The 27,792-nt window shown below is 45.1% G+C and overlaps 1 protein-coding gene across 1 annotated transcript; it reads left to right on the top strand.

Moving 5' to 3' along the window:
* The first annotated feature begins 9,316 nt into the window (after nt 1–9,316).
* On the top strand, nt 9,317–27,334 carry TMX1 (thioredoxin related transmembrane protein 1). The gene is made up of 9 exons (XM_066608023.1): nt 9,317–9,510; nt 11,621–11,736; nt 14,120–14,165; nt 19,482–19,610; nt 20,021–20,066; nt 20,394–20,495; nt 21,467–21,536; nt 23,386–23,538; nt 24,999–27,334. Exons 1-8 carry the CDS (start codon nt 9,380–9,382, stop codon nt 23,514–23,516), a joined length of 771 nt encoding a protein of 256 aa, XP_066464120.1. The 5' UTR covers nt 9,317–9,379; the 3' UTR covers nt 23,517–23,538; nt 24,999–27,334.
* The last annotated feature ends 458 nt before the right edge of the window (nt 27,335–27,792 follow it).

Raw genomic sequence — 27,792 nt, 5'->3', positions numbered from 1 at the left:
TGGAGGGCGGGGGAGAGCGGGGAGGAAGGGAGGGGAGATCTCTCTCTCCCCCCCGCCCCCCGCTCCCCGCCACAACTCACCTGTCATCGGCGCCGGCCCCCGAATCTTTAAAGACGAGCGGGGAGATACTCGGCGAATGCACTACTCGCTTGAGTAATGTGCCTTAGCGAGTATACTCGCTCATCTCTAATGGGCATCTACTAGCTGTTGGAAGTGGCTGCTGTGCTCAGGTGAGTGCCACGGCCACTTCAGTATGTACCAGGCACATTACCCTACATTGTATGGTGGCTGTGCCTAGTATAGCAGCTCAGTTCCATTTACTTGAATAGAACTGAGCTGCTCTCAGTCCATGAGAACGATGAATGGGACATCACAAGCCTGAGGAGAGGTCACAGTGCTCATGCAGGCACTGTGGCCTCTTCAAACAGCTTACTGGTGGGGATACCAAGTGGTGGACCCCTTTAACCCTCTCCAATCCACTTTCTGATGTCTAAAGACATTATGATTTAAGGCTGTACAGCTCCGATGCTGGAAGACGTCCGTCGGGGTTCTCTTACTGTATATTGCCAGCCTCTCTGCTGTCAGAGCCTATCCAACATGTCACCTCATGCAGTACTGGTTTTAGCCAGCATATAGCGCCATTGTATAACAGCAGAAAAAGAGTAAGCCCCCTAGGAAAACCAGGATGCAAATTGGATTGGAAAGGGTTAATCTGAGATTGGTGATCTATCCCGAGGATGGGTCATCAACATATTAGTTCTAGAAAAACTCTGTAATGACAGATGAATACATTTTTTTTCTTAAAGGAACACTCCAGGTATACTGATGTTCTGTGTTATGCCTAGTGTAGGACCTAAGGGGGAAGAACACAACAGAGAGAGTCTGTCTTTGGTGTTCTTTGAATTCTTGCTTTAGGTTTAATACATAGTGTACCAGCTTTGCCCGGAGTGTTCTTTTAAAGGGGCATTACAGGCTTTTACTATGGATGACTGTCCTCAGGATAGGTTATCAATAATTAATTAGGGGGCTCAGGATCCTCATCGATCAGCTGATCTTCCAGACCACTGTCAGGACAGCTGGGCCAGACATCCACATTGGAAGCATAATAACCGGCCTCATTCCTATTGAAATCAATGGAAGCGTCGCCTCCTTTACACTTCCGCCTCTGACGCAGAAGTGTAATAGGCATCACTCCCATTGATTTAAACAAGAGTGAAGCCGTGTATTAAACTTCCACTCCTGACCCCCGAAGATGACGTCTAGCCTCAATGCACTGACAATAGGCTGCAGGATCAGTGGGGATCCTAAGCGGCCGATCCCCACCAATCAACTATTCATAACCTACTCTGAGTATAGGTCAACAATAGAAAAGCCTGGGATGGCCCTTTAAGTTGACTTGCACTTGACCTTCTTCATCTTTCCTGGTTAACATCTACCACCTACTGGTCACATTTGGAAATGCATATCACTTCTTCAATAATGATTTAATAAACTTAGAAGATTGATGAATTAAAATTCTAAGTAGGCTTCATTAATGTTCATGAGAATGTGATGTACTGAACCGACAGAAGAACCTGTTGCTGAGTACACACCAGACATCACATATAGGAGCTGCTTTCCTGCTTCTTTTATCAAGTCTTGTCTCATTACTGGGCTGCGTTGAAATACTCCGAGACCACAGAACAATAGGTAGATGTTTAGATCAGAACTCATGAGCAGGCACTTATACTTTAATTGGAGGACCTTTGGAGATAAACTACATAATTGCTTATGATTCATGTCTCCAGCCCAGGAAGCTATAGGCACCGTGAGACAGCATCAGCGCAGCACTTCAGGATTCAGTGCATGCGCATGACTGCAGCCGATGAAGGGACAAACGTATGTTACTGCACATGCACCAAATCTGGAGGTGCAGCTCAGGCGCAGTCTCTCTGAAATGCATGGCGTCTTGCTGAAGAATTTTGGCTTGGATTCTGCTGTGTGTGAAGTCACCCTTATGATAGCATTAGCTAGGAATGCTACATAGAGGTGACAGATTTCCTTTAACCCTTTCCAATCCACTGTCTGACGTCTAAAGACATTGTGATTTAAGGCTGTACAGCTCCGATGTTGGAAGACGTCCGTTGTTCTCTTACTGTATACAGTAATGCCGGCCTCTCTGCTGTCGGAGCCTATCCAACGTGTCACCTCATGCAGTACTGGCTTTAGCCAACAGATAGCACCGTTGTATAATGGCAGAAAAAGAGTAATATAATGGCAGAAAAAGAGTAAGCCCCCTAGGAAAACCAGAATACAAATTGGATTGGAAAGGGTTAAGGGACCATTACAAAGCACAACAGTATCTGCACCAAAATCTGCATGCCTATTATGCGGATTTAGATGCAGAGCTGAAAATGGTTTCATTTTTCTGCAATTCTGCATCAAAATCCATGTTTACACATGCAGATTTGGGTGCGGATTTCCGCAGCAGCAATTTCGGCTGTATGTTGAGGAACAATTCCGTTTTGTGTAAAAAGTCCCTAAAGGTTTTATTAGGGTGTCATGTGTTGACCTAATAAAGGGGTTAAAGATCCTGATATTCAACCCTTCTGTGTTGAACTACTAAAGGCACCGTCACACGGCACGTATCTGCTGGGGGCTTACTGCAGCGGAAAACCCGCAGCAAATATGCATTAAAATTGCAGTGACCAAATCTGCACCTAGATAGTGTGGATTAGGCCTCATGTCCACAGGGAAAATCAGATCCGCTGCAGATTTGTAACGCGGATTTGGGCTGCGGATGCACTGTAATTGTCTTTTATTTTTCATGCGGGAGATCAATGGAGCTATGTGCTCTATGAGCTCCCGCACGCGTGATCTGCACTAAAATGGAGCATGTCCTTTTTTTTCATGCTCTAGAAATGTTTTAATTCACTTTTATTGACCATCCGCGGGTATTAATCTACCCGCGGGTGGTCAATGCATTCCTATGGGGCGCAGATCCGCGTGCAGGAAAAACGCTCCGGATTTTAATTCTTAATTTGCCCGTGGACATGAGGCCTTAGGCACTGTTTTTAATTGCGGAATTTAATCCTTGTCATTTCAAGGTTTAACCCCTTGAGTGGCACGCCCGGAAATTTTCCGGGACGAGCTCCACTGCCGATAGTGATATAGCCTGGAAGATTTCCTGGCTATGTATCACTATGGGAGCTGCAGAGCACAGTGCCACAAGCTGTGACATTGTGCTCTGCCTGCACAGACCCACAGAGAACAAAGCAAGGGCTTTGAAAAACCAGCAGCAGATATTGCCGATATGCCGGCAATCTCCTGCTTTGTTTACAGGTTGCCATAGAGACCATCGGCTTGTCAGAAGCAAGCCGATGGTCTCTGTGGCAGGGAGAGCTTGGTGCTTGGCTGTGTGAGGACAGCTAGGCACCAGCTCTTACAGCAGAGATCAGAGAAAACCTCCGATCTCTGCTGTGTTAACCCTTTACATGCTGCAGTCTATGTGACTGCAGCATGTAAAGGGCTGTCACTGCAGCATGTAAAGGGCTGTCACCATCGGACCCCTGGAATGTGATCAGGGGTCCTGATGGGTCCCTGTGGAAGTCCCCTAAAGGGACAAAAAAAAAAGTAAAAAAAACAAAAAGTTAAAAAATTATAAAAAAAAATTATAAAAACACTTGTCTCCCTTTACTTGGTAAAAAAATCAAAAATACAATCACACATGTGGTATCCATGCGTGGTAATGACCCAGAGAAGGAAGTTAATACATTATTTAACCCCTTAATGACATGGCCCCTTTTTTTCTTTTTTCCCCATTTCTTTTTTCCTCCCCCCTGTTTAAAAAATCACAACTTGTCCCGCAAAAAACAAGCCCTCACATGGCCATGTCAATGGAAAAATGAAAAAGTTATGGCTTTTGGGACGCAACTGCAAAATTAGTTGAAATTCAATGATTAGACCATTTTAAAAAACCTGCTCTGGTGGGCACGACAGGGGGGTAAGAAACCCGCCACTCAAGGGGTTAATTCTGCTTTTTAAATAAACATGTTGCAGATTTGTTGTGAAAAATTGCGGAAATCCACATGAAGATTTCTGTACTGTAAATGCTGCGCAATTTCCACTGCAATTCCAGCAGTGGATATTTCACAGCATTTCTGGCCCGTGTGATGGCGGCTTAAGTGTTGTGTTGATTGACACGAGTAATAAGAGGATGTTAATACACTTAGAAAACCTGACATTATGAGATTAGTTTTACTTCATGAGACATTCTCATGTTTATTTTTAATGGTTACAAATGAAGTTATAGTTTCAGTGGCCCATAAGTGAAAGGTTGTGCCAGTAGTGGGCCTTGTGCCCTTTTTAGCTTTTTGATGTTGGACTGTATCAATTCCTTTCCCCAGGTATTAGGCTGATTTCAAACAAATATATTTTAGCTCCATATGTGTTTTTCATAGCGTAATACAGAGCTAATATAAATCTATATATTCACATGGCCATATTTTTTATGTGTTTTTTTAATCCAGCTTGACCTATTTTTTGCATTTCTGCCTCCGCATTACTATTATTTTTTATTGGCCAAATATAAAACAGTAGAAAATAGAAACAATACGGAGGCAAATACTAATGAAATACGAATGACATATGGTTGCAATGTCATCTGTAACATGGCTATAATACGGATCCCTACTACGGATGTGCTACAATACACTCATCTGAAAGTGGCCATGCTCTACTACAGTACTGTTTAGCTTTAATGAGTCCTTGCTTTGCAACAGCTGGAGAGCCATGGATTAGGGAAGAGTGCTGTATATATATATATATACACTCCATGGCAATAGTAAAGTAGTGTGAACTCCCCGAGGAGACACAATTGAGAAGAATGAGAAGTGAACAACTGTGTGTACAGACGATCTGAGGGCAGGATACCCATGAGATGCCACCTGCTATCTCCCTGGGCGCCGGTAGCCATGAATCACTGTGTTTATGACCTGAAGTGTTTCCGACTTTGTCTACAAACCCACAAACAAGGAGGTCAGTGGGGAGAGGCGTGAGGTGTGTAGAGAGATCATTACTGGTAAATGTCTTTTTAAACAGATGGTAAACTATATACATCTGATGGGACTCAAGGAGAAAAGGAACGGAGTTAGGAGAGTAAAATGCTAACCCTGAGGGGCTATGGCACTTTTGGGGGCACTGTGCCTGAGAATTATGGCAAAGCTATTGAGCTATGGATAACACTTGTGAGGATATTAGCTGAAACTTATGGGGGCACTAGCTGAGTTTTCTAGGACATGATCTGTTATGGGGGAACTGGGACTGGTACTTGTAGGGAGGTGCGGGGGGACACTTATGGAATGGAGCAACGATGAAACTTATAGCTTTGGCTGGCAGTTATATTGCACTGTCACAAACTGTCTCTTATGGAAGCACTGGGACTGCCCTGATGTAGGAAAAACAAAGTCAGCACTTCCAGCAAATAAACTATATGTGGAGGTGTACGTAAGCCGTGAGTGCAACAAGTACAGTAATAGATACACACGCCTCGGCACTCATACACAATTATTATGGAATAAAAGTGCACAACCAGTGTTTATGCTAGCAGCATTAAAAAAGCAAGGTTGTGATCAAAGCATGTGGGCCCATCTGACACGTCCAGAAAAAAAAATTGCGGCATGCTGAAAATTGTCACCATTTGCTATGTTTTGTAGCCCATGTTTCCCTATGGACCCTTCCTTTGTGTTTCATCGGTGCGGTGTTATGCAACTTTTACAGTAGGAAGTCCTACTGTTTGAGCCCTAAAATAAGCCCTATCTGCCTTTAAGAACAAAAAAAACCCAATACATCATCTATCAGGCACTGTCCGCTCCGGCACACTTTTTATCCTCAGCTCCGGCACACTTGCTTGTAGTTTTCAGACAACGCTTGGTGGTCAGAGGTTAAAAAACCCCGTCTCCAGAAAGTGAAGGCTCTGATTGGCTCTCGAGCGCCGCGGCTCCTTGCATTGAATGACTGTGATTGGTTCATCAAGTGCTGCAGTGATTGGCTGAGCCGTGGCGCTACAAAACAAAGCAAATTGTGGCAATATTTAGCATGCTGCAATTTTTTTCTCTTGCAATGTAGCAGCCTACAAAACATGGCTAATGTGAAGGAATCCATTGGAAAGCATAGGCTTCACATACACGTGATTTGTAGCGCTGTTGCATCGCAAGAAAATTGCACAATTTCTTTCCCCGTGTGGAAGCGGCCTTAAAGACACTGTTCTTAAGGCCAAAGGCCTCCCAATGGATTCAGAGGAAGTATGATATCTGGCTATATACTCTCATTAAGACACTTGGGACAGATGGGTGAATAGTGTGTAAGACAAAAGCAAAGGCAGACGATCTTCCACAAATGCAACAAAAAATAAAGTCAGCACTTCCAACAAATATATTGAATGTGTAGCTGCATATAAGCTATGGCCGCAACAAATACAGTAACAGAAACACACGCTTCAGTACTCATACACATTTAATATTGGAAACAAATGTCACAACTGTTGCTTACACTAACCGCATGATAATGCAGGTTCTTAGCACATATTTTGATCAAAACATGTGGGCCCATCGGCCACCAATAAAGTTTGCCTAGACGTGACAGATGGGCTCACATGGTTTGATCAAAATATGCTCTAAGAACCTTTGCATTTTTTATGCCATTAGTTTAAACACTGGTTGTGCAGTTTTATTCCACATTAATTGTGTATGAGTGCCGATTCCAAAGGTAAAGAAGAAAAATGATCCAAGCGCTTCCCAGGATAAAAAGTGGATCGACTCAATGGATACTGAGTTCTAAAATTTATTGCATCAAAGATGCTTGATAAAGGCCCTTGAGGGGCTGAAACGCACTGCAATAAATTTTAGAACTCAGTATCCATTGAGTGGATCCACTTTTTATCCCGAGAAGCGCTTGGATCATTTTCTTCTTTACCTTTGGAAACTACACCATTGGGTCCCCCGGCTAGGGGGGACACAAAGACCTGAGCAGCTCTCCATTAAGGATTGGGATCAAAGATCATCCACTCTTAAAGGCCTTTCTAGACTTGGAGGTACCGGTGGGAGTCACCCATGTGACTTCACCGAGTACCAGGGTAAGTCCACTATATCTTACCACCATTTGACCTCGATTATATGCATGTAGGGGCGCTATTCTGATTCCTATATATTTGTATGAGTGCCGAGGCGTGCGTATCTATTACTGTATTTGTTGCACTCACGGCTTACGTACACCTCCACATATAGTTTATTTGCTGGAAGTGCTGACTTCATTTTTCTTACATCAGGGCAGTCCCAGTGCTTCCATAAGAGACAGTCTGTGACCGTGCAATATGACTGCTAGCCTGTGCCAATCCCAGTTCCCCCATAACAGATCATGTCCTAGAAAACTCAGCTGGTGACTTTGTAGTGCTACACACGACTTTATAGCGACTCGAAAGCGCAATATTACCGCGAGAAAACGTAGCAATATCGCTGTGATTTTCTTGTGGCAATGTCGCTGTTGCCTGTGTCAAAGAGGCCTTAGAGTTAGGAATCCGTCCAATATGGTTTGTATGGATGTGGCAGATGGGCTCACATGTTTTGATCAAAATCTGTGCTAAGAACTAGAAATGACCAAGCTTTTGAAAAGTTCGATTTGGTTGGTTCAGGAAATTTCCTTTAAAAATTGGTTTGAGTCTGAATTAGTTCTAACCGAAGCAGAAGTTCAGAAAAACTCCTAAAACAAGTACTGAATCGTGGTGGTCAACATCTACGTGGACTCCATGCAAATGTTGTTCTCAGTAAGGTTTGAGCCTAGGACTCCAGTACTGCAGGGTAACAGTACCAACCTCTGAGCCACCACACGTCTGTTTCCTTCAAAAAAAGAACACGGAGCACAAAGAGAACACAGAAACTCCCTACACATGTTGTCTTTGGTCTTTGATTTGAATCTAGGACTGTAGGGCTTGTGAGCCACTACACTTGTTTTTGCTTAACGGATTTTCGACTTCACAGACTTTAAGTTTCCATTTCTTTTGTTTTTTGTTTCAGATGAGCGAATACACAAATATACTTGACTCAGCGCAACAAATGTGCGCAGTGAACGAGTTTGATTTGCGTGTGCATCAGCGCACTGTATTGTACTTTTTCGTGCATGCAGAGCTTGTGCACATGCGTGAGCGACACCCCTTCCACCCTGAATTAAAAAGCACTTTAGTCTGCCTGTCCACAGGAGCAGGTGAGAGCTGACAGCTATACGCGCTGAGCCTATCTGACATTTGCCCCCCGCGAGCGAAGAATCGCTATGATTCTCCGCTCGTGGACAGGGGGGTGCGCTTTCCATAGCAACGGATTATCACCGTGGGGAACGCAATGAAAATTCATCCGTGGACAGGCGGCCTAACCCTTTTGAGATCCAGCTGTGTTCTATGGTTCACGGAATTGCGCAGCGTATTACACATTTTCGCACCTACTATGGAGTTCTATAGGGCCCTTTGCTGCACTGATACGTAGAAAGATGGAGCAGGTCCTATTTTTTTTGCGTGCAACCGAAATGTGCGTGTGAAAGAGCGCAATAACATGAATGGAATCTTTTCTATGCACATACAGTATATATATATATTTTACTTGTAAAAATACATTTGTGTGAAGCCGCCCTAACGCTGCTTTCCCACAGCCGAGAAAATTGCGCTAGATTTATGCGTTGCCAGAATATGGACCCCGCTCTTCTGAAAAAATCGCGGCATGTCCTATCTTGGACATTCCCTGCAGAACGCCTCACCCATTGTTTTCAATGGGGCCATCAAAAGCATTGGAGCCATGCGGTGTGCGCGCGAGTGCAATGTGATCCTCCTGTGCAGCTTTCAGCCACCTCGGGGGATCGCTACTTCCCTGAAGTGATGTGAGGCGTTTTTAGACGCAAAAATGTCGGGACAGCGCACGTTCCGGAGCGCGCTAAAATTAAAAGCTGAACTACGCAAATATCCGCACTGTATAGACATCACCACAGATTCCCATATGGATTTGTCGCGGATTTTATGTGGAATTCTCTCATTCCATGTCACGTCCGCGGCGAAACCTGTCGTGTGAACAAGGTTTACCACCTGGATATTTCCGCTACACTGTAGGCTTGTGGATATGGAAAACATATTTTTTCCAACGCAAATATTGTTATTTATGATAAAAATGTGATTTTTCCAGCATCAAGCATCACAGGACTCGGCCAACCGCAAGATGGCGCCAACGCACATCATCCGCTCGATATTCCTGACATGGCTTTGGGGCACCACGTGACCAGCAGCCAACCAAAACGTGGCGCGTCTGGCGGGCGCTTCCTCACTGCTGTGCCCACTCCCTAGGAGAGAGGTGGGGCCGGCGGTGTCATGGCGCTGTACACCTTATGCTGCTTCCTGCTCCTTCTCTACTCCTCTGTGTTGGCTAAGAAAGGGGACGTGATAGATATCACCGACGGCAGCTGGAGGGACATCCTGCAGGGGGAATGGATGATCAAATTGTAAGTATCGTCGTAGTACTGGTCATGTGATGTGCGACTACAAGTCCCAGCATGCCTTGCGCACCCTGTAGTACTGCAAGCAGCCTGTGCTGGCTCTTAGGGTTCTTGGGACTTGTAGTTCTACACCATCTGTGCTCCCAGCACAACTTGCCTCCCAAATTACAATATTCTCATCCTGCCAACTTCTGACCGTTTTGTAGCAGGAGGCAGCAGTATGTCTTATGTGTGCCTTATGGGAGCTGAACACACCGCAGCACAGGGATCTTCTGCTTAGGGGGGCTTTACATGGGACAACAATCGCCAAATAGTCGCTCGATAAAGCGAAAGTGGCGCTCCCACCTGCAGCGTGATGAGAATTCGCTCTCTAGTCGCGCCTTTGTTTTAGCTCCGCTACAAATAGTTGCTGGTTGATTAATTATCATCTGGTGTAAACAGGTCATCGCTGTCTTTCAAGCTAACAAGTTTTGCGCTCGTTTGGCATGCGTCTTCCACACTGGTGAGAGCGATGCCGCCCTCGCAGTCCTAAAAAATCCTGGATGCGAGGCACGTTCATGTCAAAACAGCCTCGCAACATTGCAGGGGGTTCCTTCATCCCATTGCTTTCAATGAGGCGGCAGCAGCATCGGCCCTATTGAAAGCAATGGAAGAGCACTGCTGTCCCCTGCTGCAGCTGTCGAGTGTTCAGTGATGCGGGAGTCTCCGTAGGGATGAAGGAACCCCCTGTGCAGCTGTCACAGTAGTGGCAGGAGATCGTGATTTTTCTCCCAATGCTTTCAGTGGGGCTAGCGCTGCCACCGCCGGACCCACTGGAAACAATGGCCGATATCGCAAAAAATCGGCATGCTGTGATTTTGTTTTTTTTCTGCACAGCATCGCTGGAGTAAAGACATCGCAAATGAGAATGAAACCATTGAAATTTATTGGTTTCATAATCATGCGTTTTCACGCCCTAAAAAAAAATCGCCTGATTTTTCTCGCCATCTTTTTCACGCACCCATTGACTTCAATGGGAGTTTTAAATTACAGCAATTGAATCAGCTGCTTTTATTTTTTTACAAGTGAGTAACAGATCGCCCTCGGATGCCCCCTGTTTGGGTAAACACAAAACGCATGATAAGCGCAGGCACACTCGCAGTGAAATGGGCCCGTTTTTCACTGATCAAAATGGCAATCATGCGTAAAAGCACACAGTCGTTTGCACGCTTTAACGACTATTTTGAGCAATTTGTCAGACACTAGTTGTCCCATATGAAGCCTCCCAGAGTTGGTTACAATGTATCGGGGCAGATGAAGCTCAATGGTTGTCTAAGGGTGAATGCCCACGGACGGATTTCTACTGCGTTTCCCGTGCCAAAAATCCGCAGCTATTGGGTTCTATTGAACCTTATAGCTTTCTGCCTGCCAATGCTCACATGCGGAATTCTACCACGGATTTCCGCAGCAGGAAATAAATCGCAGCATGTTTTATTTTCTGCGGATTTGCGCTGCAGGAGGTCCCCATTAATATGGCATATTAATGGAGACAGCGGAATTCCGCCATCACTCACAGGCACGATCATGTTTTTAATCGCAGTACTCCCGCAGCGTAAATACATGGGCGTCTCCCGCAACGCTTGTGGGCATGAGCCCTAAGGCCACTCTCAGGCTGTTTTTTTTACAGCGTTGTATCAAAGTTTTGCTTTGAGATCCACAAGAGTTGATGTAGGGTTAAGTAGAGAAGCCTTGCCCCAACACGGTTTAGGGTTTCCAATCTGCATTGGAACGTCCGGTTTGAGGTTCCGTTGTGGATTCGGCACAAAATACCAAAAGAGAAAAGAATGTGTGCAGCCCTCTTATTCTGGCTAAAACCTGGGCAGCCGTGCGGAAAGTGAACGGACCCCATTATAGTCAATGTAATAGTGCTAAATGCCGGGCTGCACCTGTGCTTGCAGATTCAGCCCAGCAGTTGTTGGGAAACCGCGAGTGTTAGCGACAGCCAGTAGCGCTCGTGTAATAGCAGTCTTAGAAGAGACCGTGAGGAATTGGAAGAGTTGTAGAACTTTTCATAAGACAGAGCTGAAGCTTCACTTACTGTATAGCCCCCTGTAATAGGACTGGCATTACTCCGCAGCTACGCCCCGTGGTGCCCCGCCTGTCAGAAGTTGCAGCCAGAATGGAAGGAGTTTGCAGAATGGGGAGATGATCTCAATGTGAACATCGCAAAAGTGGATGTCACCGCCCAGCCAGGTAATGTCACCACATTTTGGACATTGTCACAAGACCTCTGTTCTCAGCTTCAGATCAGATTGTATACTAATATTGTAGAGGAACGCGGGCCCAGAGGATGACCCTCCTCGGTACCCTGTGAGGTGACCTGGTGGTGCCTGACGTAATTAGCATGTTTACCTTATTCTGTGTATATATGTGTGACCATACCAAATCTCTACAACAGAAACAGTATTAAGAAAGAGATTAAAACCTTTGTTTTTATGATGGTGTATGAGCCAGAACCTATTTCACTTTTCCGCCTATGGAGTTGTGTGGTGGGTGTATGTGTGATAGATAGATGGCTAGATAGATATGGGATGGCTAGATAGATATGGGATGGATGGATAGAGATGGGATGGATGGATAGATAGATATGGGATGGATAGATTTTAATTAGAGATGAGCGAACGTACTCGGATAGGCACTACTCGTCCGAGTAATGTGCCTTATCCGAGTACCTCCCCGCTCGTGCTGAAAGGTTCGGGAGCTGCCGCTGCTGACAGGTGAGTCGCAGCGGGGAGCGGGGCAGAGCGGGCGGGAGAGAAGGAGAGAAAGATCTCCCCTCCGTTCCTCCCCGCTCTCCCCTGCAGCTCCCCGCTCCGTGCCGGCACCCGAACCTTTCAGCACGAGCGGGGAGGTACTCGGATAAGGCACATTACTCGGACGAGTAGTGCCTATTCGAGTACGTTCGCTCATCTCTAATTTTGATGTGTTTAATTTAATTTTGGGGCACTTAAAGCTGTTTGAACTTTTCTTCCCTTTTTTTTTAGGAGGGAAGATATTGCAAAAATGTTATTTTGCCGTTCTAAATAGTATTCAGTATGTGGGATAACTAGCATGTTAGTTTTATAGCCTGTATAGTTGCAGCAATGTCAGTTATGTTTTTTTTTTTTATATCTATTTTACATATAGCATTTTTAAGGGGAACTGACCGTGTGATTGCTCCAGTAATAGACTGCACTACTTCCCTATTGCAGTGTGTTATGTTTCACAATGTAAAACCGGACAGGCATCCTGTTAGGCACTGCCCCTCCTAGATATGCCTATTGTGGTTTTCTGACCCAAATTGGTACAGTAGGATGCTGTTGCACTATCCGCCATTCAGGTTTTTTTTTAAAAATGGGATTTGCATCCTTCTATATGGGGTATAATGTAGAGGTCAACATCAGAAGCGGGCAGGGACATAGCCAAAGGCTCATAGGCCCTGGTGCAAAAGGCTCATAGGCCCAGTGCTCACTTCACCAGCCGCGTCTCCTCCCATCACATTTAGCTTCATCACTTGTGTCTCGTCGATGCAGCATTAGCAGCCAGGGGCTTTACCAGATTCTTTAAAGATTCAAGGCAGAAGTCTCAAGATGTATTTTGTTCTGCCAATGAGAAAAAAAGCATATGTACACATCGGAGATGAGAGAACTTGCAGCACGGTGGCTCAGTTGTTAGCACTGTTGTCTTTCAGTGCTGGATTTAGATCCCACCAAGGATAACATCTACTAAAGTTTTTATGTTCTGCCCTTCTTTGCATGGTTTCTTCCCATACTCCAAAAATATATTGATAGGTGAACTTAGGTGGTGAGCCCCGATGGGGATATCAAGGGATGTACACCGCTGCAGAATATATATGTGCTATATATGGTTCTCCATTCCCCTTGTCACACAGGATGCTGCTTCTGCTACCCCTTACCCACTTGACACTAGATGCCCCTATTACACTGCCTGTCACGTTGCAGCCACTACGTTTCTCTCTAGTATGGCCTCTTCTCCGGGTGAGTGATGTGCCGCAGGACCCCTCACTGCATAGTGCTGATATGTTGTTGGATTCCAACCAAGCGGAAGGCAAGGTGGGTGGGAGGTGTGTTGGAAAAAGATTAATACCTATCCAGCCGCCCTGGGCCCACACAGTTTAATGATCTCACCACCTCACCTGCATGGTGGCGACAGCTCCTCCTACGTGGTGATCGTCCTCGGTGGGCCCTTTCTCAGTCTCCTCCCCTTTTATGACTTATCACCATGGAGGAGAAGCTGCCGGCGTCATGTGGAGGACCTAGTAAGAGCATTAAACGCTGCAGTCGGTCAGCACTAGTGTGACAAGGGATGCCTGCGGGTCCTCCTGGCTGTGGGTCTGGTTGCAGTCTTGACGGCTGCGACCCCTATAGCTACACCGCTAGAAGCAGGCTTTATAGTCAGGAGTATGCAGCTCTTGCGGATAGCTGTCCTAACACCGTTTACTTTGATCATGCATTAACCAGACCTTATGGCTTCTTTCCTTAGTGTAAATGTAAAGTTATATGTCCTCCCTGCATCATACGGAGACATATAACATGTCTTCTGCTATGCAATGATTTCACCCTTCTTGTCTTCACAGGTCTGAGCGGCCGTTTCATCATCACTGCCTTGCCGACCATATATCAGTGAGTACCAGCACCCTGATAGGAGTAGGGGCATAGTGGCAGCAAATTCATAAGAGCGATGCAAGCGTTCATATGTATGGCCCAGCCAGTACCTGGAAACAGAAGACCCCGTGCTGCCCTCTTAGGTTCATTATTATATACAACAAGCTCCCTCCTATTTGTACCAGACCTCCCCGTGTGACTGTGATATGTAATGGAGCCGATTCTCAAGCAGAATGAACCAAACCAAAGAATACAGAATAAATACACAAAACAGGTCAATTGGGTGTAAAATTGTCAAAGATTTATTTATAATTAGATTTTAAATGGCGCACCCCCGACTCACGAAGAGTCATCCTTCAGCACTCAGGAGAGGAAAAACCCCCTGTGGAGGAAACCTCTGGGAAACCATGGCTGAAGGATCGCCCTTCCTCCGGGCTTAAGAGGTTAATGCCAATATTACACAGAATATGCCCAATTTACCATATTTACAAGGAACAACCGTCCCCTTTCTCCCTTCCGGCTCCCGCTCCATGGTAGACGCCCCTGTGAAGAGGGTGGCAGCGCTGTCCTCATGAAGGAGCAATCCTGGGTGAAGGCTGTTCCCTGCTAGAACCTCCAAATTACATCAAGGTGGGCATTTGTTGGGTAGTCAAGCTCAAGGTCCGTAGGCACATCCAAGATGGCACTGAATGTGGCAGAATGGAACCTTTTTATGGAGTCCTCAACAATGAGTTCCTTATGACATCAGCACATGTGAAGTCAGCCACTGTAGTGAAGTTAACTCTTTAATGTCTGGCCATGACAGCAAACTGCCTTTATGTAACACATATAACATATAGTTCAGGAGAAAACTCCCAGTTTACGTGTTAATGTTTCCATAGGTCCCCATTCACCTGACAGGTAAAGCTAACGTCCCTCTGACTTCTATCAGGCCGGTGTGTGTCGGTATAACAGTTTTTCCAACTGCTCTTTCCTACACAGCCGGTCACCGCTAAACAGTATACAGCATGATATCCATGTGTTCATAATGGGAGCCTATGGATGACTAATGCCTCCGCCGATGTATACTCCTTGGGCTTATACATCTGACAGAAGCCAGTGAGTCACACAGGGGGGCAGAACCACTATGGAAGATTGGACAGCTTTTTATTTAGCCATCGGGATAAACTGGCACATTTTAAAGCGTTTTCTGGGACTTAGAAAGAAAGTTAAGAGGGCTTAAAATGAATAATATTGAATACTCACCTATCTTGGCGGCTCCCCCTCCAGCACTGCAGCCCCGATGCCCGCCGCATGGAACCCAGAAGAGGCAGCGGGCGGCCATGTGCCGTTCATTCTGTAGCTGACCGCTCAGCCACTCACAGGGTTCAGCGGCCGTAGAAGAATCACCACTGAGGAATGTGAGTGGCTGACTGGTCACGTGCACAATGAGTGGCATATGACCGCCCGCTGTTTGTTATGGGTCCCTGCAGTGGGCATCGGGGCTGCTGCTCTAGACAAGACCCGCTGGGATAGCTGTGCAGTTTCTTACACTGCTGCTTATGCCATTGGAAGGGGAAAAAAGTGGTGACATCATCAGCTTACAAATATTACAAAATATGTAGTACAAAACGCAGGCAAACACAAAAACGCTGAAAAACGCTGCATTGAAAAATGCAGTGTTTTTATTAATGCTTGTGTGGGAGTGGCCTAAGACGGTCTGGTCTATGTTTGCACTATGTAGCTAGAAGGGCTTAGACACATAACTGTAATTTTGTCCAATTTGGCATCCATGAAAATCATGGCCGCATAATGGGATGACACAAAAGCGTTGATTTCAATGGTTTCATTTTCACTATTGGGATTCTCGCACGTTAATACCGTGTTTCCACGATTTATAGGACCTACCTCGATAATAAGACCAACCCCGGTTTTAGGGGGAGGCTTGAAATATAAGCCCTCCCCCCTGAAAATAAGCCCCAGCTAACCTGCATAAAAAAAAAAAAAATTAATACTCACCTGGTCCGCAGCGTCCCGATGCCTTGCGATGGTTTCCGGCGGCGTAGCGGCAAACTGCAGTGTCCTCCGCTCTGACATCTTAGTTTCTTTCTTGTGATGGGTCTTGTATATCCCAGCTCCAGCAAATTGAGCGCTGTGGTTGGATCGAGCGCCAGCTAATCACAGCCGGCACTCGATGAGCCAATCACAGCCATTCAGTGATGTCATTATAATCATCAATAAGACACTGTGCCTCTTTTGGGTCAAAAATGAATATAAGACAGTGTCTTATTTTCGGGGAAACACGGTACTACGTGCAAGAAAAGTTCGGACATGCCCTATCTTTCTTACACAATAGTACAGAGTTTGAATAGTCCAAAAAAACGCTGGTTCATTCGCTAATACGTCCTGTAGCGGCAAGTGTATTAGTGCAAGAGCCCATCTGGCCCTAATAGTCATACAGCTGTCGAATGCCTAGGGGTCTTTCCTCAGGCTGCCAAGGTTACCCATCAGCATCCAGCAACTGTGTTTGTGTGGTGAGGCTGATGGGGACAGAGGGAGCCCCCTCCCTTTATATATGTCTAGACAGAAAATATATATAATAAGATAGCGCCTTGTGCAAACATTAGGAAATTGGTAAATAATAAATCAGACAACTTACCCGGTGTGGATAACCAGCCCCAAAAAAGGCTGTTGCCACAGCCGAAGTCCAGGTCTGTGAGGAAATACGGGTCTTGTGCACATGGGCAGTTTTTGGTGATTCAGAAGAGATTAATTAAAAAGTAAAGTAATTAAAAAATACAGGGTACTGATGCAACGCGTTTCGGCGATACTGTGTCGCCTTTCTCAAGCATTGTATTATAATAAATACATATTACTTTCTACAGTCATGTCGGTTGACTTTTCATCATATACCTTTCTTGTGAGCGTTGATTCTTTTACTTTTTTGCATTATCTCTGTCTTTGTCTGATCACCTAGATACCATAGTGGCTGCTGACCGCGGCATCTAGGGAGTTAAATGACAGGGATCAGAGTTTTTCTGATCCTGGCCATTACAGCGAGAGCTCAGCTGTCAAAACACCGTGATCGTGCGGGCGTAGGACATACTGTAAATGTCTGTTCATTTATATCATGCAGGGTTAGAAGTAGGCGGAACCTTAATGCACTATATATCTCCAGTTCTAGTATAAGGGGACCAGATTTTTCCAGGGTCAAGGCGGGACAAAGGGGTGGGGTCAGAGGTGGGGCTTATCACATGGTATGACTTTTACCTTCATCGTTATAAAACACACAGGGTCCAAAAAAACTGTCAAAATACATACTATTGGTGGGAATTTTGAGTTTACATCAGCCGCATATCTGCAGCTGACTTCATACGATGCAGCGTTTCCCCTCACCTCTTCCGTAGGCTTTCCACTGTCAGCGCTCCCCAGCGACCTGTAGTGGCCTCACCTGACCAGCATCACCTGACCAGAGGTGCTGCACCTTACCAGGCTGCAGGGAACTGGAAGCTGGGGAGTGCTGACAGCGGGAAGCCTTTCAGAGGAGGTGAGGGGTAGTGATGCATAGTACCAAATCAGCTGCAGATATTTGGCTGAATCTCTAGTCAAGATCTGCACCAATGGTACAGATTTTGACTGCTTTTTTTTTAGATGCAGAAATTTCCGCTGCAGACATTCCACAGGATTTCTGCCATGTGTAAACATACCCTAAGTCAACTTGAGGTATGCTGCCACAGGCAGAGTGGCCTCACTAGTAATAGTGAGAGAATTAGATTCCGTACGTAAAATTTGGACGCTAGTTCTTTTGAACATAGAATTGAATAATGGAGTTGGGACCCATTAGCTTTTCCTATTTATGACATAATCAATGCTCGTGCCAAATTTCCCGTTTCTATGACACCGGAAAGTGAGAAAAATACATTCCGTGCATAAAATTTGGACGCTAATTCTTTTGCGCATAGAATCTGGGTCTAGCTTTCCTAGATTCCCAATCTGCCTCATTTCTTTAGTGATACTTGATAAGACTACATATACAGAGTGATTCAAAAGCAGATTTGAGGATTTAATTATAAACTACAAAAAACGGCTACATAATCCGCACATCACTAAAGAGAGTAAGGGTGAAAGTTTGACATGTCAGTAAGGCCCCCTGCACACAGGCGGATTGGACCCCGCATGCGGGATTCCTGCAGCGGAGTTTGACCCGGTGACCCCCTGTGTACCTGACCGGTGTCTGCTGCGAGCACTGCAGATGTGCCCACTGGCACTCCGTCATGCATGCGCAGTAGCCACTGGCACTGGGGGGTATCCTGTGATTCTTCCACTGTGCTCACTGCTGTAGTGCTGAGGGCCAGATGGCTTCCATTGACTACAATGGAAGCCGGCTGTGCGTAACTCGCACAAAAGCGCAACCTGCTGCGATTTCTTCTCCTCGAGCGGAAAATCGCAATCGATTTACACTCATGGACATGAAATGGCGTTTTGCCATTGAATGCTATGGGCAGTGTTTGCTGCGAAGTCCAGAGGTGGATGCCCGCCGTAGATTCCGCAATGCAAATACGCCCATGTGCAGACTTGCCTTTCAGGAGACTGGGAAAGCTAGATGACAACTATACAGTCAGAGGCGACGACTCGAGCAGTTCTGTTTCCTGTGAAGGGTGCTCTTAGGCATTCTCTATAGACACTGTGTATGAGCTCTCTAACACTGCAGATAATCTCTCTGTCAACATTACTCTTGCAGCGGGCGCTGGCACTCTGCCTTCTGGTCCCGTCTTTCCAGGATTATTAGTGTTTCATTGAAATGAAAGGTCAGACCTGTTTAGCAAGTTCTGCATTATCCTACGAGGTTAATATATCAATTTACAGCTCAAACAGAATGTGGAACGAAAAATCAAATTGCTGTACTAGAGGCACATAGTTCAGGAATAAAAGGAGCAGTGCCAGACAAATATATGTATATGTGTACAGGTATATAGGAGCAAATCACTGCTGCCTTAAAGGGAGGGGGTGGCTCTTCAGAGACAGCCTCTTTCAAAAAATGTCTACTGGGGGTGATCCGCTAATCCTATGGGATCTCACTCCTGGCACACAGCTGATTTTGTAGTTAAAAGCTAGTTTTTGCCATTTGCAGCTGCAGGGAAAATGCAGCCAGTCCGATGAGTGGTCCTCCTTGCAATACAGTAGAGGGGCCTATGATCAGGACCCCATGAATAGTGTCGTCTTAGCAGGAGCTTTAGAGGGCGCAGAGCTCCTCCTCAGGGATGGAGGTAGATGATGGTAAATGTGTGTTATTTACAGGGACAGGAAGCGGCCTGACTGAGGTTTCATTACCTGTATTTTGTATGTTTACTGTAGCTGTAAAGATGGAATTTTCCGGAAGTATCAGGGTTCCAGAACGCACAAGGACTTCATCAACTTTGTGAATGAGAAGGAATGGGAGTCTATAGAGCCGGTGTCCTCGTGGTTTAGCCCAGATTCCCTACTGTAAGTAGATACAAGATTCCGTTCCCTTGTATTGCTTCTGTGTTTAGTGCAGATCAAGAGTAATATTATACACACGTCACATGGAGGATCCAATTTCGCTACCGATCTGTGGCTAAGACCAAAGTTCGACCCCCCCCCCCCCCCCCCTCACTCAGCCCCAGTTTGAAATTAGCCAATAGGAGGAATTTGCGTAAAGTCTTGCGAGTTGTGATCTAGGTGTTTTTTAGGGCTTTTTTAACCGTATTAATTTCGATATTTAAAGGGACACTAAACCAACTCCAAGCTCTCATTGAGAGCCTCCCCAACAAAACACTTCCTGATTTCTGTATGTATTCGTTGTTTCTCTTTCTGCCTGTCTTGGTTGTACGGTGTGTGAATATAATATATGCCATTGATATGCTTTCCTGCAGAATGAGCGGGATGTCTACCTTGTTCCAACTGTCGGTGTGGATTCGGGTACGTACATTCAGGTTTGAGGCAATACATTGATCTTCCGTTAGACAGTTCCACACAACACCAGCCACTGTGAACTAAGTAGCAGGATTCTCTTTCCGAGTGTTTGTTTCAATGTATCAGCTGTTAGAACTATCTAATCTATATTGATTTCCAGCCTTTGAGTATAAGCTTGAATGTTTCCATTCACTGACAGCAAAGATCTTATGAAGAATTAAAGCAGAGCATGTATTGCAGTTCAGGCTGGGAGTTGTAATTGCATTACAGCTGGGGAGGCCTCTGCTGTAAAGTTTTTGAGAATAAGTGTCCTGACTGACCATTTCTTTGCAGTATTGTCACAACTATTTTGTGGAAGACATCGGCCTACCTGTCTGGGGGTCTTATATCCTATTTGGACTGATGACCCTGTTTCTTGGTCTGGTCTTGGGGCTGGTAAGTTGTTCATATACTCCATGAACTGTTCCAAATTTTAACATACCTCACACTCGGCTCTTAAGGCCCATTTACACGCAACTATTATCATTCAAACGACTGAAAATGAATGATAACGTTACATGTAAACGCAGCAATTGTTCACTTTTCGTTTAAATGATGATTTCAAGGCTAACTTTAAAATCTATCGTTCAGCTACGCATTTATCCGTGAGTAGACCACAGGCTCTTATCTCCACGGGATCCGGCAGAAAACCTTGTAATCTGCCAGCAGCTGCGAGCAGAACAATGCAGCTGTGTGTGTGATTAATCACACGCTAGGCTCTGCAAACAGCTTTGGGAGGCCCTTTTACATGCAAATGAAGATAATAAAATGTTAACACTTCATACAAATCGCAAAATCTTTCATTCATTTGAAAGATTAACTTTGCGTGTAAATGGGCCTTTAGTTTCTCCAGTAATACCATTCTGCATCTGAAAGGGATTTTACAGGATTGAACATTGATTGTTTACCCTTAGACTATTAATGTGTGATTGGTGCAGTCATGAACCCGGTAATCCCTTCTGATCCTCGGACCCTTGTAGTTGGCATAAAGTAGTAGCCGACACAATGCTACTCCTATCCATATGGTTGGCTCTGGTACTGCATTACAAGAAACGGCTACATGCACAAAGATGAACGTTTTATGGGATGTTCCACTCCCCAAATAGTTCCAGGTGTGGGTTTCTAATACTTGAGGTGTCCAAGGTCCAAGAGATCTCTGCTGGTAACAGCTTGTAATAGGTCTACCCCACACCTCTCAATGCATCCAATCTGGGTGACCTGCATGTAATGTAGTTCTTAGCATCTAGCATGTTGACTTATTTCACACCATGGATGGCTTTAGTGTCCGTTGATTACAGTAGCACTCTTGCAAGGAGAGCAGCGGACTATGGTTTGCATGGATTAATTATGTTCTCGCTTTGTTGAAGATTCTGGTATTTGTTGCGGACTATCTCTGTCCAACCAAGAGACAACGACCCCAAGGTTTCACCTACCCCGGTGAGTGCTCACGTCGTCTCCTGAAGCTTAACTTGCCATGACTGGAGAGAAATCTGTGTCTCAGCAGCTCCAGGATAAGTGCTGCGCTTTGGGCCTGATACAAGTGAGATGTAATGGGGCATGACAGAAGGGAAATGCATCCGGTATTCACTGTAGTAGAAAACAGGTTTGCTCCGAGTACTCCAAATACATAGAGAAATTCCTTTAATCCGGCACAACAGAACTGCAATATAATGTGGAATTTGATATATTTCTGGTTGTGCAGTAACACAGAATATTTGATCCAGCACTTATCTGACCCATTGATACGGATTAAATGAATTTTACTGTATGTCAGAAAACTGATCAGTTGAAGTTTGTGAGCTAAAACCATCTTTGATGTCTAGAATAAAGAGTCTGCCTTATTAGCCCAACTTGGACTCCCTCTGATCCTCACTAGCATATGAGAACATGTAGACGACAGGGGCGGGGTTGTGACAACATTTGTTGTTATTAAAATGATTATGGTTGTCACTGTTGATTTGATAAGATTTTAACTTTAAAGTCAAATGTTTTTTAGTATTCGTGAGTTGGGGCAATATTATCTTGTTTTCAGGTTCTGCTTAAGCCCCGGCTATTTTTGGCTTTAAAAACCAAGTAAGGGCCTATTTAAACACAACGATTATCGTTAAAAGATGGCTTTTGAGCAAATTTTAGAGTGATAATCGTTCTGTCTAGATGCTCTGCCATCGTGCACTGTGCGTTCATCGCTCATTTCTAGCCAGCTAGAAATAAGTGATGAGCCTTATCAGTGCCGCAGGCTGATTTTCTTAGCGGGCGATGCTGATGGCATTCTTTCGGCTGGTATTTCACTGGGACTTCCCAGTGGGATACCAATTGAAAGCTCTGAGAAGAAAGGAGCTGTATACAGAAAACAGCGCTCCAGCTGTCTTCTGTATATCCTGCTCGGAGCGCACAGTTGTATACCAGCTGAGAGCTCCGAGAACACAGCAGCTGTATACAGAAGACGGCGGGAGCCTTCATTTACACACTAATAAGCTACTTGAGGGCTTAAGCAAAGTGAACGCTCAAAACTGTCACTTAGGCCTCATGTCCACGGGCAAAAGAAGAATTAAAATCCGCAGCGGATTTTAACTCTTCGCCCGCCCGCGGATCCGCATCCCATAGGGATGCATTGACCACCCGCGGGTAGATAAATACCCGCGGATGGTCAATAAAAGTGATTTTTAAAAAATGGAGCATGAAAAAATCTGGACCATGCTCCATTTTCGTGCGGGTCTCCCGCGGGCTTCTATGGAAGCCGTCCGGATCCGCAGGAGACCAAAATAGGAATTTACTCACCCGCTCCGGTTCTTCCCTTTTTTCTTCAGGCCGGCGCATGCGCGGGGCACGTCACCGACGTCATCCTGCGCATCCGCCGGGCCGAAGAAAGAAGATCCGGCCGCAACGCAGAGAAGATGACGCCGTGGCGAAGGGAAGATCCGGAGCGGGCGAGAGGTAAGTTTATCCTTATTTTTTTGGCTCATGTCCGCGGGGCAGGAGGGACCCACTGCGGATTCTACATGGAGAATCCGTAGCGGGCCTGATTTTCCCCGTGGACATGAGGCCTTAAACTGCCGTTTAAGCGAATTTTGAGCAATCATCTTGCCGTGTAAATGCACACAACGATTATCGCTCAAAAGATTGCTTTTGAGCTAATTTTGAGCAATGTAATCGTTGTCTAAATGGACCTTAGTTTGTGTTTTTTTTTTTTTTTTTACTTTGTTTGAAGCTTTTTTTTTTAAGCATAGAATCAATACTTCTGCTTTTTACTATTCAATATGGCCTATGTTTTGTTTTCTTATTTCAGAGAGACTTACTCCTGAAGCAGCAAAACTACTTAGAGAGCTGGAGGAAGAACAGGATAATGAGGAGGACGGGGAAGCGATGGGTGATAACAGCTTAAAGGAAAATCTACGGAAACGAACTGGGAGATCCTAACTTTTATTGTCATGGTTAACAGGTAACGCCTCTTAATTTGAAATCTCCCCCATCCTTGATAGTTTGCCTCATTGTATCAGGCAAGAGTCCCTGCTGTTTAAGCTCACGGAGGACTGGGTACTCTGGGTACAAACTTTTAGCCCTAAAAAGTATTACCTTTGTATTGGTTTTCAGCATTTGAATATAAGCAATTGATACTGTTCAGTGACAACAAACAGATTTGTGGGGTCCTTCAATAGTGGAACACTGCAGCTAGGGGGAACCGACAACCATAACCCAGATAAACCGGATTTTCTATCTGGGTCATGCAGAACTCCAAATCCCCTGCATAGAGAGAAGGGGGCTGTGATGTTATGCCGTTGCTGAACACCATTAAGCATATGTGCACATCTGCACCTACTAGAAACTGGTGTTAAAGGGGTTGTCCCGCGGCAGCAAGTGGGTCTATACACTTCTGTATGGCCATAATAATGCACTTTGTAATGTACATTGTGCATTAATTATGAGCCATACAGAAGTTATAAAAAGTTTTTTACTTACCTGCTCCGTTGCTAGCGTCCTCGTTCCCATGGAGCCGACTAATTTTCGCCCTCCGATGGCCAAATTAGCCGCGCTTGCGCAGTCCGGGTCTTCTGCTGTTCTCTATGGGGCTCCGTGTAGCTCCGCCCCGTCACGTGCCGATTCCAGCCAATCAGGAGGCTGGAATCGGCAATGGACCGCACAGAAGAGCTGCGGTCCACGGAGGTAGAGGATCCCGGCGGCCATCTTCACCGGTAAGTATAGAAGTCACCGGAGCGCCGGGATTCAGGTAAGCGCTGTGCTGTTCTTTTTTTCAGTCCCTGCATCGGGGTTGTCTCGCGCCGAACGGGGGGGGGGTTTTGAAAAAAAAAAAAACCCCGTTTCGGCGCGGGACAACCCCTTTAATTAGCACCACAGTGAATCATTGGAAGCTGTCTAAGTGTATAGTGGGCTCCCTCTAGTGGTGGCAGCAGGCAGCCAGAATTTTATAGTCTAACTACATAGTGGGGGATTTGTAACTGTATCAGAAATGTACATACAACAAAAGATCTTAAAGATATTATATGTAAATATTTTATGGATGGGTTCACACCTGCATTATGACATCATAATTCTGTCTTCTGTTTTTAGAGCAAAGAAACTGAATCAGTTTCCTCACTGATTTCAGTTTGTTTTCAAAAGAACAGGAAACTGAAAGCTTTGTTTGCTTACCTTCCTTATAGGCTTCTGTTATGTTTTCCTGAACAAATAGTGCAGTCTGCAGTGCTTTTTGCTAGGTTTTTATTTATCGTTTAACTCAACAGAATGGAAGCAAACTTGAAAACTTTCAGTTTTCTTAGTTTTTTTGAAAACCCAATGAAATCCGGGTGTGAACACACCCTTTTGAAAAAAATATAATTCTTTAAAAGAACAATTGTCTTGCTGTTGAGCCGTATCCCTGAAGCTATTGTTTTCTGTTTGCAGTCAAAGGACATGTTCCTGAACTCAGCAGCTGCAGCGCATTTCATTCCAATAAGAGACATCTGCTCCAATTCTCAGCTCTTTACCTTGTCCTAGACCCCTTGACCTAGACTTTCCTTGACCCCTGTGGAAAGTCTTCACTCCTGGCAGGAATGAACTTTCTTGCTGTGTCTTCCTCATCAGACTGGACCTAAGAATGGCAGCGGCTTCCTGTAGAGATTGTTATATTCCAGTATCTGTGTTATGTCATTGTAGCTATATACAACCCCTGGAGGCTGCGTACATCACACTTCGTCTACGCTCGCACCACATTGAACGTTCTGTGTATTATCTGCAAATTAAAACGCCGTTCTACCTTAAATATACATGGCTGCACTAGGGATCTATATAGAAATTAACCCTTTATGCCTGTTTTATGGTTCACCCTGGGGCTTGTAGATTCACAGCAGCTATAGATGACCGGTTTCTACAAGCTTCCACCTGTATGTAGTGGAGTAACTTGAATACCTTGGCTATCCACATAACCAGCAATGGTTTTCCACACTATTATGACAATATCATATAGGATCTATACGATCTATGATCTTTTCACTGGTGCAATGTGCCATTGCAGTAAATTAATTAAAAAAAAAAAAAAAATCCTACTTTACGAATTGGGTGAACTGTGGCTTCCTAAGGGATGGGGTCGGGTTGCTGTCTCTGCAACTTATTTAGCCACATTGTTACGGTTTATATAGTCATGCACGTTTGGATTGGGTACACCTTTTTAGGTTTTACATTTTCTTATAGGAGCATCAAACAAGATGACTATAAAGAAATAAACTTCATGTCATTAACCCTTTCCAATCAACTGTCTGACGTCTGAAGACATTATGATTTAAGGCTGTACAGCTCTGATGTTGGAAGACATCCGTCGGGGTTCTCTAACTATATATTGCCAGCCTCTCTGCTGTCGGAGCCTATCCAACGTGACACCTCATGCAGTACTGGCTTTAGCCAGCATATAGTGCCGTTGTATAACTGCAGAAGAGTAAGCCCCCTGGGAAAACCAGGATACAAATTGGATTGGAAAGGGTTAAAGTGATCCTGGAGACAAAATGTGTCCTGGGACTGTAAGGTTGTAATGTTACCAATTGCCCTCCTTTCTCGCAGCTCTGCCGTAGATTCGCTGGATCCTGGGCCCCTCCTCAGTCTTCCAAGATGTCCACGGTGCTTCACCCACTACCTGTAATCTGAGAAACGTCACCCTGCTTTCTGATTGGCCAGCACTCTAGTCATTGCCCATCTTCTGTTGTGTTGGTTGACCAAAAAGGGTCACCTCACAGATGACCTTTTCCAATGATCCCTGTTAGCCAAATAGCTGAATGGGAAGCCTTTGTTCTCTAAAAGGGTATTCCAACAACAGATATTGATAGTGTATTACAAGAGTATGCTGCTACTAGCTTATCATTGAGGTTTAGCGCATTGGCCCACTTCATTCTAGGCATTGGTTGGGTTTTTTGAGGTCTGCAGACACTCATATCTTGGCAATACACTATGCGTATCGGTTATAGGAATAGCCCTTTAAATGGACTATTTTATGGGTGTAGTTTCAACCACTAGTATTAGATGTCATGAAAGCACTTGGTTAAGAATGAAATTAAAACGAGTTTCCAACAATGAGCAAACCTCCCTTTGAAGGCACCCCTCCCAACGTAGAAGTAGTAAACTTGGTTTGAAATCTACCTGTGCTTCCCTACTGCTGCGCTGTTAATGGAGTTCACTTCTTGAGGCACCGTTGTGTCTTCCAAAGTGGTGTAATGTGGCAGAGAAGAAATGCGACAGTAAACGTATTACAGTTTTGGGGGGCTTTAGAGGGGTTTCTGAGTCTTGGCACACCTAATTAATGTAATGGGGAACGCTTTAAAGGGACAGACCTCTGTTATACGGCTCGCTCGCCAATACATAGTATTGTGTACTTTATGTAGTTTTTGGTTTATTCTGTTATACTGATTTGATATGTGTGTTGACTGTGAATTGTCCGGTATAATGTTACATACATCGAGTGTTAAGGTTATTTATTAAGTCCTTTTGTTGAGTGTGAGCTCTAAGAATGGGCCTCTGATGGACACATCAGTTGTGAGCACTGACCAGTATGATTGGTTCATACGGTAACCCACCTTCTTGCTACATAGGTTCTTATTGGCCCAGTGTCTGTGTATTAGCTATAGGAGCTTATCTCTCCCGGGTAACTGGACATAAAATAAGTAAGCACTGTGTAACATAGACCAATTAAAAATATATTTTGTATTTTTGTAACAGGCTGGATGCAATTAATAAACAGGGTTTTGCTTTTGTGATGTATGTTTGTTTCTGTGCAACAAAAATATTCTTAACCCTTTCAGGACCAGAGTTTTTCCCTTTTTTTTTTTTTTCTTAAAGGAGATGTCCCGCGCCAAAACGGGTTTTTTTTTTTTTAAACCCCCCCCCCCGTTCGGCGCGAGACAACCCCGATGCAGGGGTTAAAAAAACCACCCGCACAGCGCTTACCTGAATCCCGGCGGTCCGGTGACTTCAATACTTACCGCTGAAGATGGCCGCCGGGATCTTCTACCTTCGTGGACCGCAGCTCTTCTGTGCGGTCCACTGCCGATTCCAGCCTCCTGATTGGCTGGAATCGGCACGTGACGGGGCGGAGCTACACGGAGCCGCTCTCTGGCACGAGCGGCTCCATAGAAGAAAGCAGAAGACCCGGACTGCGCAAGCGCGGCTAATTTGGCCATCGGAGGGCGAAAATTAGTCGGCACCATGGAGACGA

Source organism: Eleutherodactylus coqui, chromosome 6 (genome assembly GCF_035609145.1).
Source record: "Eleutherodactylus coqui strain aEleCoq1 chromosome 6, aEleCoq1.hap1, whole genome shotgun sequence".
Classification (NCBI taxonomy): Eukaryota; Metazoa; Chordata; class Amphibia; order Anura; family Eleutherodactylidae; genus Eleutherodactylus; species Eleutherodactylus coqui.
Note: the sequence above shows the minus strand (reverse complement) of the source record. Positions and strands in the feature narration are given on the sequence as shown.